Raw genomic sequence first — 15,737 nt, forward strand, 5'->3', positions numbered from 1 at the left:
TGCCCTCCTTGATAATCACTTTATTTGGTGAGTTTTAGTTTTTTACTGGCTGAATATCCTGCAGAGAAAACACGTATAAATCCACTGATCTTGGGTCTTATCTTTAATCCTCTCCATTCACTGATTTTCTAATATATATATATATATTCAGGAAGGTGCAATAATTCTTCTAGAAGATCAAAGGACCATTTAAACCGAGTGAGTCTGAGAAAGATGAAAACCAGACAGAAGCTTCCCCTCCCTAACTTTTCTTCCAAGAGCAGTCGTGGGCAACTGTCCTTGTCCCAAGGCCACTGAGGAAGGATGACATAATTTGCATTACTTTTAAGAAATTTTAGAGCCCTGATCTATTAGACCAATAATGGTTTACTCCTTCTTCCCTTAAAACATAAAAGTAAGACAATGTCTTAAATTCTGGAGGATTTCCCGGGGGAAGTAGCAAGATTGGGATGGGGAAGACAATGGATGACAGATACCTTGGTGCCAGAATTTGGGAGATAGTGTACCACTGCCAATCTCTCCAGACGTCTCTACTTTGTGAACAGAGTTAGATTATAGAAAAACAACTCAAGAGACATTTGTTGAACTCATTGAAAGCAGTGTTCCAGGCAGCCTTCTGCTAGAGAGCCCTGGTACACTGTCCTTTTGTCGGGAAGTAGCCTCTGCCTGTGCCCATTTGTGCCTTCCTGTATCCATACCTCTTAATGAAAACATACAGAACAGATGTTTCTCTTCCAAATATCCCAGCCCTTGCTACTGTCTAGAAACCAAAGTCAGATCCAGGACAGGATTCTCCTAGTCTGTTGGATTTTGTCTCTTTTTTTTTTTTTTAAAGATTTATTTCTTTATTTAATTTCCCCCCCTCTCCTGGTTGTCTGTTCTTGGTGTCTATTTGCTGCGTCTTGTTTCTTTGTCCGCTTCTGTTGTCGTCAGCGGCATGGGAAGTGTGGGCGGCGCCATTCCTGGGCAGGCTGCACTTTCTTTCACGCTGGGCGGCTCTCCTCACGGGCGCACTCCTTGCGCGTGGGGCTCCCCCAGGCAGGGGACACCCTTGCGTGGCACGGCACTCCTTGCGCCCATCAGCACTGCGCATGGCCAGCTCCACACGGGTCAAGGAGGCCCAGGGTTTGAACCGCGGGCCTCCCATGTGGTAGACGGACGCCCTAACCACTGGGCCAAAGTCCAATTCCCGGATTTTTTGTCTCTTTTTTTTTTCCAGGCTGGTAAATGAGAACATACAAAACACACAGCGAGCATTCCCTATTTGCTATCTTCTACACACTGAGCAAAGAAATGGGAGTTAGTGAAAGGATGGATGGTTATATTGTCTATTCCAATGTTCATTTACTGTACTGCCCAGAAAATATGTCAGGGACATTTTCCCTAGAAAATCCCTATTCGCTTACTCTTTCATTGGTTCATTTACTGAGTAGCATCTGCTTGCTCTTTGTGCATCCTTGAGCTTAGAGGTCACCTCATCTCCCTGTGGCCCAGAAAACAGATAATAAAAAACCAGCTATGCTAGATCTGTAAGATAACGTAAGGCATCTCTAAGGCTAAAATATTAGCTACCATTCCGGTTGTCATTGGTCATGCAATTTGACTACAATTAGCAAGGCATTTATCACTGGTACTTAAAATTAACTAAGACTTAGAGCTGGAGGAGCATTAAGCAAATGCCTTTTGTTGTTTTCTTAAATGTTCACAAAAGCAAACTACTAACTCTCCCCTTCCAAACTTTCTGTGTTCACAGGAATTCCGTGGTTGAGGACCACAATTGCCACCCTAGGAAGACTAGGGATAACCATGGCCTTTGAAATTGTTTATTTGGTAAATTCAGAATTGTATCCAACAACATTACGGTAATTCCAACATTACGGCTTGGTTTCTCATAAGTAACGCTTCAGCTAACTATTTTAGGTTGCCTTACAAAATAACTACGAAAGCATTTCCTTAGCTCGGTGGTATTTCAGCCTGGGCTGAATTTAGCCTGTAAAGAAGATATGCTTTGACTTACAGCTGCTCTTTGCAGGACTATCTTGACATTGCATTTTGTGATATCTTAACACACAGCCGAGGTCTCATGGAAAAGCAGTAGGCTTGAAAGAGGAAAACCTGGCCAGAGCATTTGTTTACATGATGGCTTCAGTCTGTATATTCATCAGTATAACCCTGGTTCAAGGCTGCAGCCTCTCTTCTGATCGCATTCTGCGTCTTGCGGCGCTGAGTGCCTGATCATTGAAGGACAAAATAAAAAAGTCTGCATGGAATAGTACAAACTGGCTTCCTTTGCTGGGGAAATATTCCATGGGAGTACACCTTGCTATCAATCTAGGTTACCAAGGTGGTGCCCACTGTCCCAGAGCAGGCAGACTGAGCTGCTGAAGGACTTTCCCCCAAACTGCAGAGCATGACCTAACATTTAACAAAATAGGAAATGGGGCAGAATGAAGAGGATTTGCTTAGTGTATGAGAGGATAGTCATTTTCAAATTCAAAGAACAGTCTGTATGGAAAATAGTCTAATTTCCTTATATGCATATGCCTGAGTCTTTCCATTGCATTAAATCTGTCTAAACAGTTTTTGTTTTTATTTTTATTTTTTCACTTTCCAGAAACTTTGGAGTCTCGCTCTGTTCCGGTTTGTGTGATTTTGGGGGAATTATAGCTCCATTTCTGCTCTTTCGACTAGCAGCCATTTGGCTAGAGCTACCTCTCATCATCTTCGGTAAGAACTAATTTTACTGGTTGTTCTTAAATGCTTTTATCAACACTCTTTGCATTCACAGAACTCTCTATTGCTTATTAAGTTTCCAATGAGTGATATTCATTTAATCTACCACAACTGTTTCAGTTTAGAGGAGCTAATCTCATTACAGTAAAATTTGAAACCCTAAATTAGTTTAGTTGGCTTTATATTAAAGGTTATGGTGAATAGTATCTAATTTAGCCTTCTTTGTTTGGGTTCTAAGGCAAAATCAAATTCTGTGAATCTCTTTTATAGTATCGGGGAATAGACCCAGTAGTTTTCAGGGAAGCAAATCAGACTTTAAGTATGTCTAGAAATAAGTGTAAAAACAGAGTCCTTGAGGACATACTTCCCAGCCGAAAAAATGCAAAAATCCTTTTGACAGTGTTAGGAGCAGTACGTCAGCATCTAATCATTTGATAGCGGTGAATTCAATAGAAGATCATTTCAAGTTATTTAATGGGATTTGGTCATAAAGCTCAGTGTTAATTCTGAGGTCTGCAGGAAAAGCAAAGAGAGCATCATTGTTCAACCAAGGGAGAGTAGTCTAGGAGATTCAGTAGGCTGATTATTCCAGATGAGAACCTGGCCCGGTGTGGAGTGTTGCATAGTCTGGGAGCTGGTGTGGTAAGGCAGTCCTTCATTCATAGAGTCTATGTAGAGAGAGATGCCTATTAATTTTCTTAATCAGTTACAGTAGACTGTGGTCAACCCTGAAATAGTGACAGTAGAGGGTGCGATGAGAGTGCATCAGAGGGACGTCCAGCCCAGCTGAGTCCAGCAGAAAGACCAGGAAGGAATGAGGTCATGACTAATCTAGGTTGACCCTTGGAAGACAAATGTCTAGAAGACAAATGGGAGCAATCCAGTGAGAGAGGTGTAGGGTGATAGTCCAGGAGTGGAAGGACCTAAGGCGAGAGGGAAAAGGTGTCCTCACGCAAACAGCCAATGAAGGAGGGAGTGTGGTAAGGGAGGGGGAGTCTGAAGAGAGATGAAGCTGAAGAGGAAGGCAGGGGCTAGAGAGGGAAGGATCTCATCAGACTTGAGAAGGGTTTGCCCTTTATCTAAACAGCAAAGGGGACCTCCTGAAAATGGTAAGCTGGGAACAGGGGAGGGCCACTGTCAGATTTGGAGGTATGCAAATGAACTGGAGAGGATAATGCTGGAGGTGAGACAACCAAAAGAGTTCTGTTATAATCCGGAAGAGGCCTCATAATGACTCGGAGCAGATAGATTCAAGAAATATATCAGCAGTAAAATCAGAGAGACAGGATGATTGCCTGGAGAAGGGACAAAGGGGCTGTGACGTGGGAAACCCAGGTTCCTGGTTGGAGAACCTGTAGATGATGAAGTGGTTGTGACTTTGACCACCAGAGGAGCAGGTCTGCGGGAGGCAGTGGAGGGATTCTGCTTTGGCCATGAGCAGGTCAAAGTGCCTGTGGGCTCAGAAGAGCAGTCTGGACTAGAAGTGAAGATCTGGGTGTCTTCACTTATAGATAACCATGGATGGATGATCTGAGAGTGACCAAGTTCCCCCAAAAAAAGAGGACAAAGGGGGGGGTGGGGAGAGAGCCTAGGACAGAGCCTTGACGACTGATGAGACACAAGGAGAAGGAGAGTCTCCAACCAAAGAGATGAGGAAGAAAACTAATTGAGGATGGGTCAAGGAAACCCAGTGGAAGGGGTTTGTTCACCAATGGCAAAGGCTGCTGGACATGAGCCCAAGAAGGACTCAATGGTAGCGCATTGAATCTGGGGGCAGGTTGTCATTGGTGACATGGTTGGAACAGGACCAGGGAAAAATTAAGCAGAACCCATGTTAGAACTGGGGAAGGTGGGATATGCAGCACGCTGGAAGTGGCTCATATGAGTTCACCAGGGCTAACTCTTAAATGTTCAGGAATTTGGGGAGCCATTTATTAAAAGCAATGGTAATCAATACTCAAAACTCATCGCTTCCTAAGTAGTTTACTACCTTTTACTATTGTCTCTAGTCTTGAGCTTGTATATGCCTGTTATATCTTTATGGTAGAGATACTGGCCATCTCTTCCCATTTCTGCATGCAGTGATGTCACTTTGGTCACTCGAAATCATCCATGGTGGAGATATTTACACCATGGAAACAGGCAAACGCTATAAACCAGGGACTGATTTTCCAGAAAACCAGTTGTTTAATGTTTGCCAGCACAACACTAGGATAAGAGGATTTGAAGAAAATGGGAGACGATGGTGTTTTAAGAAGTTTGGCTGTAGAAAACAGAAATAAGGGAAGAAGGTAACTGGAGGATAATGTGAGGTTGAGGGAAGGTGTGTTAAAGATAGGAGATTCTAGAATGTTTGGCTGTTTCCACCAATAGGTCGAAGATATTGGGGAGAGGGGATTAATCCTCACTACAGTGAGGTTCCCTGAAGCATAGGTGAGCATCACCCTTGAGCAGAAACAGAGGCAGGTCTTCCAGGGGGTATGATGTACGTAGGAAAAGAAGGGTGAGGTGCAGGTGTGTTATTGTGTTGATAAAAGGGAATTGAGCGGATTCCTTACTGGTGGCTTCCATTTTCCTTGTACGAGGTGAGGTCTCCTTTGAGTGTTTGGCACTTAGTAGGCACTCAATAAATATTTGTTCAAAGAGCAAATGAATGAATGAATGAATGAATGCCAGGAGTGTGGAATGATGGTACTGTATAGGGTTTGAGGAAGGCAGAGAACATTTCAAGTCATGGCAAAGGGAAAATGGAGAGCCGATCAGGGTAACCAGAAGACCGCTGGGCGGATGGTGACGGCTAGTTCAGTTGGCGGGCATAGCTGTCTCCAGAAACGGCAGGCAGGGGTGAGAGCCAGCTTGTGTATTCTGGTACAGTAATGCTTTTCCCCCTCTTTCCTAGGAATCCTGGCAACTCTCTGTGGTGGCCTCGTCATGCTGTTGCCCGAAACCAAGGGTATTGCCTTGCCAGAGACAGTGGATGATGTAGAAAAACTTGGCAGGTATGGTGCAAAATGCAGTGCCTCCTCAGAAAAATGGCATTTCAAAACCAGTAGGAGAAAGATGGTGTTGAGGAAATTGAATATCCATGGGGAAAAAATTATATTAAATCTCCATCTCCTATCCTAAACAAAAAATCCAAAGTAAATTAAGTGTTACTGTAAAAAAATAGGCACATAAAAGAATGTGCTTATTTTTTAGATGTGGTTGTGGAGACAGAAGCATTTCTAAGTAAGGCCTTAAAACTCAGAAACGATCTAAGGGAAAGGTTTTTTAATTTGACAAATTGGAAATAACTTAAATGTGCATCAAAAGGCTATAAAGTGAAAAGTCACTAAATAACTGAATAATACATTAGAATATTTTTTAAAAAATAAAAAGAACAATCCTTCTGTATAACTGAATAGAAAGATAGATGATAGATCATAGATACATATATATATATAGAGAGAGAGAGACATAGAGATATAGATCGAGATCGAGATAGAGATATAAATATATAGACCAAACTTTAAGTAATGCAGTTTTTTCTTCACTTGATAAATAACTGAAGGAGATTGGGAAGAGGGTAGAATCTGACTTTTTTTAAGTACCCTCTGTGGTAGATGTTTTCATCTATTATTTAATTTAATAAAATTATTTTCTGCAATAGCAATTACTATCCTCACTTTTTCTATACGTTAAGAAGTCTGTGCTCAGAAAGATTCTACAACTTTTAAAGGCTTGGACTGATGGTGAAACTCAGTATACAAGTCTGATTCCTTTTGTGTAGTCTTATGATTTTATCCTTTTTGATGATGAAATATTTTTATTTCTTATTTGAAACTTTTTATTCTGAAATACTTTCAAATGTATAGGTCAGTTACAAAAATAATACCACCCAATACAGAGAACTCTGATATTCCTCTATTTCCCCAACTACAATATCAGTCTATCTATCCATCTGTCCATCCGTTTAACCTCTGTCTGACTGCCTATTCGTCCGTCCATTTTTGAGCACTGGAGTGTAGGCTGTATACCTCATGCTCCATGAATGCTTGAAACTGCTCTGTACATTTCCTGCAATCATGGATATTCACTTATGTAACCAACCTTAAGTGCAGCTAGCAAGTTGAAGAAATTTAACATTGATATCAAGTTTACAGTCTATATTCCAATTTCTTCATACGTCCCAATAATGTCCTTTTCCGCCTTTTCTCCTCCTTTGTTAGATCCCATCCAGGATCACATATTGCATGTAATTGTTATTATCTCTTTCATTGCTCTTTTTTTTTTTATTGTGGGTACATTTATACAGCATAACCTTTCCCATCTCCACCATTCCCAATCATACCATTCATTGGGATTAATCACTTCGCAATATTGCAGTACCCTTACCACCTTCCGTTTCAAAACGTTCCCATTTCCCCAAACAAAAACCCGACACTCATTAACCATTAACTCCTCATTCTCCCTGTTCTCCACCGCTGGCAACTTATACTCTAATTTCAATGTCTATGAGCTTGCCTATTCTTCAATATTTTCTTTGTAGTTACCATGGGGCTTAAATTTAATATCTTAAATCTGTAACAATCTTGTTTGCTTTGATACCAAATTAACTTCAGTAGTACACACAAACTATGTCCTTCCACCCCTCTGTTCCCACATCTTTATGTAGTTTGTGCCACAAATTACATGTTTATACATTTGAGTCCAAGACCACTGATTTATCTTTATGTACGTTGTATACATTTTCCTTTTAGATCCCATAGGAATCAAAAAGTAGAGTTACAAACCAAAAATACAATAGTAGTGGCATTTATGTTTACCCATGTCATTATCCTTACTGGAGATCATATTCTTGATAGTCTATTGCTTCTTTCTTTCAACCTGCACAGCTCTCTTTACCGTCTCTTGTAAGTGGTGACACAGTCTTCCAGCTTTTGTTTATCTGGGAATGTCTTAGTCTCTCCCTCATTTCTGAAGAATAGTTTTGCTGAATATAGAACTCATGGTTGGCAGTTTTTTGCTGTCAGCATTTTTACTCTGTCACCCCACTGCCTTCTTTTCTTTGTGGTTTCCAGATGAAAATTGCCAATTAATCTAGTGTGACATTCTTGTATGTGACATGTTGCTTCTCTCTTGTGGCTTTCAGAAACTTCCCTTTAGTTTTGGCATTTGACAATTTGATTATATTATGTCAGAGGGTGGGTCTGTTTGGGTTTGGAGTTCATTGAGTGTCTTTTTTTTTTTAAGATTTATTTATTTATTATTTCTCTCCCCTCCCCCCCACCCTGGTTGTCTGTTCTCTGTGTCTTTTTACTATGTCTTCTTCTTTGTCCGCTTCTGTTGTTGTCAGCAGCATGGGAATCTGTGTTTCTTTTTGTTGTATCATCTTGTGGTGTCAGCTCTCTGTGTGTGCGGCACCATTCCTGGGCAGGCTGCACTTTGTTTCGCGATGGGCAGCTCTCCTTACAGGGCACACTCCTTGCGCGTGGGGATCCCCTACATGGGGGACACCCCTGCGTGGCAGGGCACTCCTTGCGCGCATCAGCACTGTGCATGGGTCAGCTCCACACCTGTCAAGGAGGCCCGGGGTTTGAACCGCGGACCTCCCATGTGGTAGGCGGATGCCCTAACCACTGGGCCAAGTCCGCTGCCCCATTGAGTGTCTTGAATGTGTATATATTTATGTCTTTCTTTAAATTTGGAAAGTTTTCAGTCATTATTTCTTTGAAAAAATTTTTCCCCTTTCTCTCCTTCTCCTTCTGGGACTCCCACAATGCATGTGTTGGTGCACTTGATGGTGCCCCACAGATCCTCAGGCTTTGCACTCACTGTCTGCTCTGTGTCTTTCACTTTCTGCTCTCTGTATCTGCTCATCTTCTTTTTAGGAGGCACCGGAAACCAAACCCGGGACCTCTCAAGTGGGAGGGAGGCGCTCAATCAGCTGAGCCGCCGCCGCTCCCAATCCTACCACTTTTAAATAGCCTTTTTCTTGATTTGGCGTTCACACGGTTACTGCAGTCCTCTAACTGTCTTCTGGAGCTTTGAGAAAGATGTTTCTGCCAGTTCTTGCTGGTGTTCTGTGGGAAGGTGGAGCCCTGAAGCCTCTCACTCTGTTGTCTGGATCAGGCAATAGGATGAAATGTTTTTTAACAGTGCGAATCTCTCTGGTATGATTGCATATGTCCTATTTCTGATCCTCTTTTAATCAGGTACCATTTCTCCTCAGAGTCTCAAGTGTATTTTTCCTGACTTTCAAAACTTGACAGGGTAATTAATAACTTAAACTGCTATTTCCTTGTATTCTACTTGTCCTCTTTCTTGATGCTAGCTTTGAAAGATAAGATTGATTAAATATCCCCAGAACATTCCTTAGAAATGCCTAACGGTGTGCTCAAAAGAATATCACTACATCATATCCATTGGTCAGCTACTGACAGGACAGGCTATCAGAGGAGAGGGAAGTGCCTGCCCCATGAAGGAAACCAGATCAGATTCTCACACTGGGATTGGAAGTAAAGTGGTAGATCATAGTAACAGTTTACTCCTCATTCCAAGTTCTACCTCTATTTCAGCCTAGAACAATGTTCCCTGACATTTGTTGGGGTAGGGGTGGGGATTCTCTTTAGGACACTGCCATTTTGTAAACCAGAATTAAGTGAGTAAATGAAATTCTCTTTTCATCTGTGGGAAGTAGGGTCTTGCTTCATCCACACAGGAGGAACACATGCTACTTGTGTCAGCACAGGCAATTGTTTAGCTGCATCATGTTATGGGGGAAGGGACAGAGAGTCTGAGGGGGGTTTCCAATCCTGCCACCCCAATCTCAATGCTAGAAGACCATGAGACAAACTGTTTTGTGTTTTTGGCACTGTTAGTATAAGAGACCTTTAAATACTGCTATAAAGTTAGAGGCTCTACTATTTTGAGATAAATCTATAACAGTATATAAAGGACAACATTTAATTAAATCTGAAAAGTGGTAAACAAAGTAAAAAAAAAAAAAAAAGGAGAATGTTCATCCCATGAGATCTAAGCCTCCTCTCAACTGGAAGCAGAGCAGGCATCACCATCCCGAAGTCCTCAAGACTGAGGAATTAACACACCTAAGGAGGGATTGCAACCACGGTCCAAAGTAGACTTATTATTATTATTCTAGTAATGGAAGAACTTGTAATATCGATATAAAGATAGTGGCCACTAGAGGTTCTGAGGGGAGGGAGAGGGAAGAATAAGTGTAACATGGGGCATTTAGGGGACACTGGAATTGTCCTGCATGATATTGCAGTGATGGATACAAGCCATTATACATTTTGCCTGAGCCTATAAAATGGTACAGTGCAAAGTGTACACTGTAATGTCAGCTATAGACCGTGGTTAGTAGCACTGCTTCAATATGTGTTCATCAATTGTAACAAATGTACCCCACTAATGAAAGATGTTATTAATAGGGGGAAATGGGAGAGGGGGAGGGAGAAAAAAATTATTTTTAAAAATTTTTCAAGGAGACTGAAGCAAGGGAAATCAGTGAGAAAGGAAGTGAAATTTTCTTAAAATAAGATATCTAGACTTTATGAGTAATTTCTCATGGGTTTATGTGCCCTAAAGCATCAGTTTCAGGACCAGAATTACCGGAAGTGAAATGAGTGATTGTCATGTTGTTATGTAAACTCATGCCCAGACAGGATTTATAATAGTCCCCAGTTTTGCTGAAGTTTGTCCAGCATGTTTGGTAAACCGTCAGAGGAGGTGGCTTTCCGTGGGATGAGATCAGGCAGAGGGCCTGTGAAGATGGGGAAAGGGTGGCTCCAGGGGAGTATTATTTTAAAATCATGGAAATGAAAGTTCCAAGATGGCCAGTAATGAGCGGATCTGGTTACTGGGAAGATAGGTGTAATAGATACACAAATGCAGTGTGCAGCCAGGGAGTCCTTCTGGGTGTTGGTAGACTACATCTGCACAGCTTTGCAGAGCTGGCTGAGTACTTGATGAAGACACAGTCTGGCACATGATACTGGGATTTAAAAAGAGAAAGACAAATTTCAGCGTCTTATTAGTTTTTAAAAGAAAATTTTAAAAGACACCTCATATCCCTTGGTACAGCCAAGAAAATTAAGATTCTTCTTAAGGATTATTTTACTAAGAATTTCAAGAACTAGTTTAACATCCCAGGTTATTTCTAGTTCAGAGGAACATGGAAAGGGACGCAACAATTGCAAAGTGCTTTCTTACAGATTATTAACCAAGGGAAACAGTCAGTAGAATTAGTACTAACCAGGTGCAGTTTTTGTTTTCTGTGTGTTGTCAGGAGAATAAAGTTTTTGATAGCAAGCACATGGCTTCTCTGATTTCAAGATACCTTTGTTAGGATCTGTAATCCCTTTATTAATTTTGTTGAAATCTTTTTCCCCTCTTCCTCTTGAACAATAAGTTCCAAAATACAGTTTATTACATCTTTATCACCGAAAGTTTTTTTCCTTTTTCACTACAGGCAGTTCACATACAGCAAAAGTATTGGTTTTAGTATGTTGTGTGACTTTGCTGTATATCAAAACTAATTTTTATAAGTTTTCATTTTAAACCTCAAACCATCTGTATTAGTTAGCCAAAGGGGTGCTGATGCAAAAAAACAAAAATCTGTTGGCTCTCATAAAGGGTATTTATTTGGGGTAGGAGCTTGCAGATACCAGACCATAAAGCATAAGTTGCTTCCCTCACCAAAGGCTATTTCCACGTGTTGAAGCAAGATGGCTGCCAATGTCTGCCAGGGCTCAGTCTTCCTGGGTTCCTCTCTTCCCAGGGTTTGCTTCTCTCTGGGCTCAGCTCCTCTGTTTTCTCCACAAGGTCAGCTATAGACTATGAAGTTCTCTAAGCCTTGCCTCTCTCTACAAGGCCAGCTGTAGACTATCAGGTGAAAGTCTCTGTCTCTCTCCCCAGGGTTTCTGCCATGTCTAAGGAGCTGTCTCTGTTCTTCTGTGTTCTTCTCCTGGCTCAGGTCGTCTCTTCCAGGGGTTTGCTTCTCTTTCCTCTGTGTGCTGACTTCCCAGGGCTCCAGCTCAAGACTCTAGCATCAAACTCCAAATCAAACGCAACATCAAAATCTCCAACTCTGTCCTTTGTTATGTCTTTTTTCACACCCTACCGACGTGGCCCAATCAAAGCCCTAATCATAATTTAATCATGCCCAGGAACAGACCAGTTTACAAACATAACTCAATATCAGTTTTTGGAATTCATAACTACATCAAACTGCTATACCATCTCATTAACAATTTGCCTGTTTATTTATGACCCAGTTGTGATTCCTCTATTAATAAGAGCTAATGAAAAAGGGATAAAAAGTGGCCACCCAGTGCAAACTGCTGGTGGCAAAAGGCTGTAATCTGTCCTTGAGGCTGGACACCTCCAACCCTCAGTGATGCAGATTCCTTCTCTGTCCTCATATGCTGCCCTAGCACCTTAATGCACTGTATGCAGATACTCAAGAGGAACTGAATTCTTCCTTTTGATTCCACTCCATTGACTGCTGATTATTTAAGAGAATAATACAGTCATTCCTGATCCTCAAACCAGTCAGGTTTTCCAACTCACCAGGAAAAAGACGGAAGAAGAGGGAGTCACATGAAATCAGGATTTCTACTAATCCAGTTGTATAAAATTTAAACAACTGGAAGAGATGGAGTTTTGGGGGAGGTTGACAAGAGGGTGTACAAGGCAAAAGTAGTATCCAACCAATATATAAATACAAAGAATTACACCAACAAAAATCCAAGTGACACAATTTTTTCAGTTTGAAGTTTTCCATCATAAAAAGTTGGGTAAGTTAATTAATTACACCCTTCAAAAAGAAACCTCATAAAAATATGACTTAATTCTACAAATTAAGCACCTTAATTGCTTTCCACAATCATTAACTCTGGAAAAAAATTACCACAACTATTGTCCCTTTAACTCAACACTGAATTATATCATTTCTGCTACCTTTTGATTACATCAACTGTTCTGTTTCTTAACCATCACTTACTCATTCAGTAGAAATTTATAAAGAATGTATATGCTCTAATTCTAATTAACACCTGCCTATGATCTGAAAGCAGATCAAAAGTGAACCTGGAGACTGTTAAATATTTCTAGCCTCTCTTTTCTGTCACCCCTGAGCTGGGTTTCCATGAGAAGTTATGTATGAGTGTATTTGTTCAAAACCAACTACGATATTTGAGCAATGAAAAGAAGTCTTTCTTCCAACTAGTTGCATAATCTTTCATAAGCTCTTTCTCTCTTCTCCTTTGTTTTGTTAGTCCACATCCCTTTCAATGTGGCTGGAAAAAGAAAAGCCAAGTCTCAAGCTCTCACCTTTGAGACCCCTGCCAAAAACACAGAGGAAAGGAGCTATTCAGTCTGATACTCTGGACAAAGACGTGCCTGGCAAGGCTGGGTGTTCGTCCATTTCACCTTCACAGTGCTGCGCTGCTGCAAAGGTTTTTAATACCACACAAAGACATTCAAGCTACCCAGAGGATTTGTCTACAGTGTTGGATGAAGCAGGACTTGGAAGTTCCTGGAAATGCATAAGATGTGGTCAGTTTAGGAAAGAGCCTGTTATGTGCACAGCTCTTCCTGAGCCAAGAGAATTTTGCTTCTCTTGAGCGGAGGTCCCTGTCAGACAGATTAAAGAGAGAAGAGAAACCCAACCCAGGCTCATGTTGTTTCCATCAGGACTGTTAGGAGGTGGGTGCACTCGAAGGACTTGGAAAAGGTATACAGACTTGAGTCCATCCAGTCTGAACAAGGGACTACTTCCAGAATGTTCTGAAGAGTCCACAGAGGGTGAGGATCCAGGAAGCCTGCTAATGAACCCTGAATCAAAGCATACCATTGGCACGTGTGGCTCAAGAGCTTTGTTCTCTTCTGCCTTGATTTCTGTAGGCCTTTGTAGCATGCACAGGTCAGTCATCCCGCCAGTCTTACACCTTCTCTGTAGCATCTGGGGTAATAGGCATGGTTTAGGCATCGGGCCATAAATAGAAAATAAATTTGCTGTATCATTTGAGGATTTGGCAATATTACTTATAAAATCAGGTTTTAGTCCTGAGAAGAAGATTCAGGATATTTTTGGCCATCCTTTAGTGGACACTTAGAGCCACATATTCCGTTTTTACAGAACAACACCTATGGAAAATAATTTCATGGGTCTTAGGATTTTAAAAGTCAAGGGATATTTACCTTGTATTTGTAAGTTCTTTTCTATGATGGTGCTCAGGGACAAAGGTGGAAAACACGGACAGTTTCCATTGAGTCTTTGCCCTTCTAGCTTGTCTTGGGAAGACTCTTATGTTTTCATTTAAAAGAGAAGTCAAGTATATATCCATGCTTAAAATAAGGAACAACAGCCTTGTAAGTGACTTTACAGATACTAACGAGAGAATTGAGCTTTCTTTTTTTGTTATCGAGATTTTGACATAATGGAACTGAAACACAAGTGTGCTCTTTTCCAGGATTCTGCTCTGTATGTTATATGTTACTTTTTACAGATAATCATATATATCCTATGCAGAATATTTTAATGAAGTATTTTGTGTATGCAAGCAAAAGTGGACACCAAAGGGAAATCTTGCCGATGAGGAAGAAAATTCCTATGTAGTGTGTACCACAAGTATGCTCATTATAAAATAAGATTTTAATCCTGAAAGTGCATTAGAATTTAATATGACTGTTTTGTTTTTTAATGAAATAAACGCAGCTTTTTGAAGATTTCATGCTTTTTTCATGTTTATTCACAGACATTGCATTTTTGCTTTCTTTGCATTTCTCTTTGCTTTAAGATGACTGGTGCTCTTTGATACCATCACTTTTGAATTGTATTTTGAATTATTTTGATTCCAATAACAATAAAAAATTTTAATTAAGAAAAATTAATAGTCATCCTTTTCCTTTTAAACACTTGCCCCATTAAAATACTTAATTCCCTGTGAGAGTATGTGCCACATACTGTTTTAAAACTAGGCAGCCAACTAGCAATGGTGAGTAAGCGGCAGATTTTCAGTGTTTATTTGCTGTTCCTTTACTATAACATTCAGACTTTTAGTCTGGTCTTGTTTTACACCTCCATTGCCCAGTTCACTTTATGATAATCAACTCTATGCTCAGGGTCCCTCGTGCTGGCTCAAGTTGTTAACAAATGTCATGACTCCCATACATGTCGCAGCTTCGAAAACTTTCATCTCAGGGCCCTAAATAAAGATATCAGACATGTGTCAGGCAGTCTAAGTTAGATGTCCTAGGTCACTTATGAGGATATCACAGCTCTCTTTTCCATGAACTTCTAGGCTTCTTAGTTCTTTATGCAATTATGCCTTGTGAAAAAGAGCTAAAGTAACTAAAAAGTATGTTAGAATTGCACTATTTAAAATTGGTGGTGTTGGGGAGTCGATGGGGCTCAAGTGGCTACGTGCCTACTTCCCATATATGAGGTCCCTAAAAAATAAAAAATTGATGGCATAGAGGATGATAAGTGAATAACGTGTAGACGTTGAAGATGTAAAATAATCAACTCAAGTCAAGTCAAGTACAGAGTTCACAGAGTTTATTTTTGACAAATGTATCAGCTTTTTATTACAGAATCTATCAGTCCATGGATAGGAAAAAATTTATCCACAATAATACCAAAAAAAGAAAAAAATGAAGTTTAGCTGTGGATGGTAGCCAAGTACAGTGTCCTAGTTTGATTACTGTCAATTATTTCTGAGCATCCTAAATTCCCTACCCATTCTCCAGTCTCTAGATGAGTCGATGACTCACTCCGTTATCCATTCAATTAATTATTCTTCATTATACCTTCAATCCAAGTAACAAACCTTGAAACACGAACATAAACACCGGGCTTATTGGGTCGTGCACAGCCAAGACCCCAAGAAGTGACTCCTTGTAAAATGTATTTGTCCTTCTCGAAGCAAACCAGAGGCCCTCCACTGTCACCCTACAGAAAGGGGAGGGAAAGCGCATGTGAGAATTCAACTGCCATT

At 40.7% G+C, this 15,737-nt stretch overlaps 2 protein-coding genes across 3 annotated transcripts in view; one reads left to right on the forward strand and one right to left on the reverse strand.

The window, feature by feature from the left end:
- Positions 1–14,469, forward strand: part of SLC22A3 (solute carrier family 22 member 3) — a 127,573-nt gene extending 113,104 nt beyond the window's left edge. The window contains exons 8-11 of the mRNA XM_004449796.5: positions 1,754–1,862; positions 2,615–2,727; positions 5,633–5,732; positions 13,014–14,469. Of these exons, the coding sequence (XP_004449853.2) occupies positions 1,754–1,862; positions 2,615–2,727; positions 5,633–5,732; positions 13,014–13,074 (383 nt within the window). The 3' untranslated portion in view covers positions 13,075–14,469. The remainder of the gene's footprint in view (positions 1–1,753; positions 1,863–2,614; positions 2,728–5,632; positions 5,733–13,013) is intronic.
- An 812-nt stretch (positions 14,470–15,281) lies between these two features.
- Positions 15,282–15,737, reverse strand: part of PLG (plasminogen) — a 60,584-nt gene continuing 60,128 nt past the window's right edge. For both annotated transcript variants that reach the window (XM_004449798.5, XM_004449797.5), the window contains exon 19: positions 15,282–15,691. In XM_004449798.5, coding sequence (XP_004449855.1) covers positions 15,530–15,691 — 162 coding nt within the window. In that variant the 3' untranslated portion in view covers positions 15,282–15,529. The remainder of the gene's footprint in view (positions 15,692–15,737) is intronic.

The sequence above is a fragment of the Dasypus novemcinctus genome, chromosome 28 (assembly GCF_030445035.2).
Source record: "Dasypus novemcinctus isolate mDasNov1 chromosome 28, mDasNov1.1.hap2, whole genome shotgun sequence".
In the NCBI taxonomy this organism is placed as follows: domain Eukaryota; kingdom Metazoa; phylum Chordata; class Mammalia; order Cingulata; family Dasypodidae; genus Dasypus; species Dasypus novemcinctus.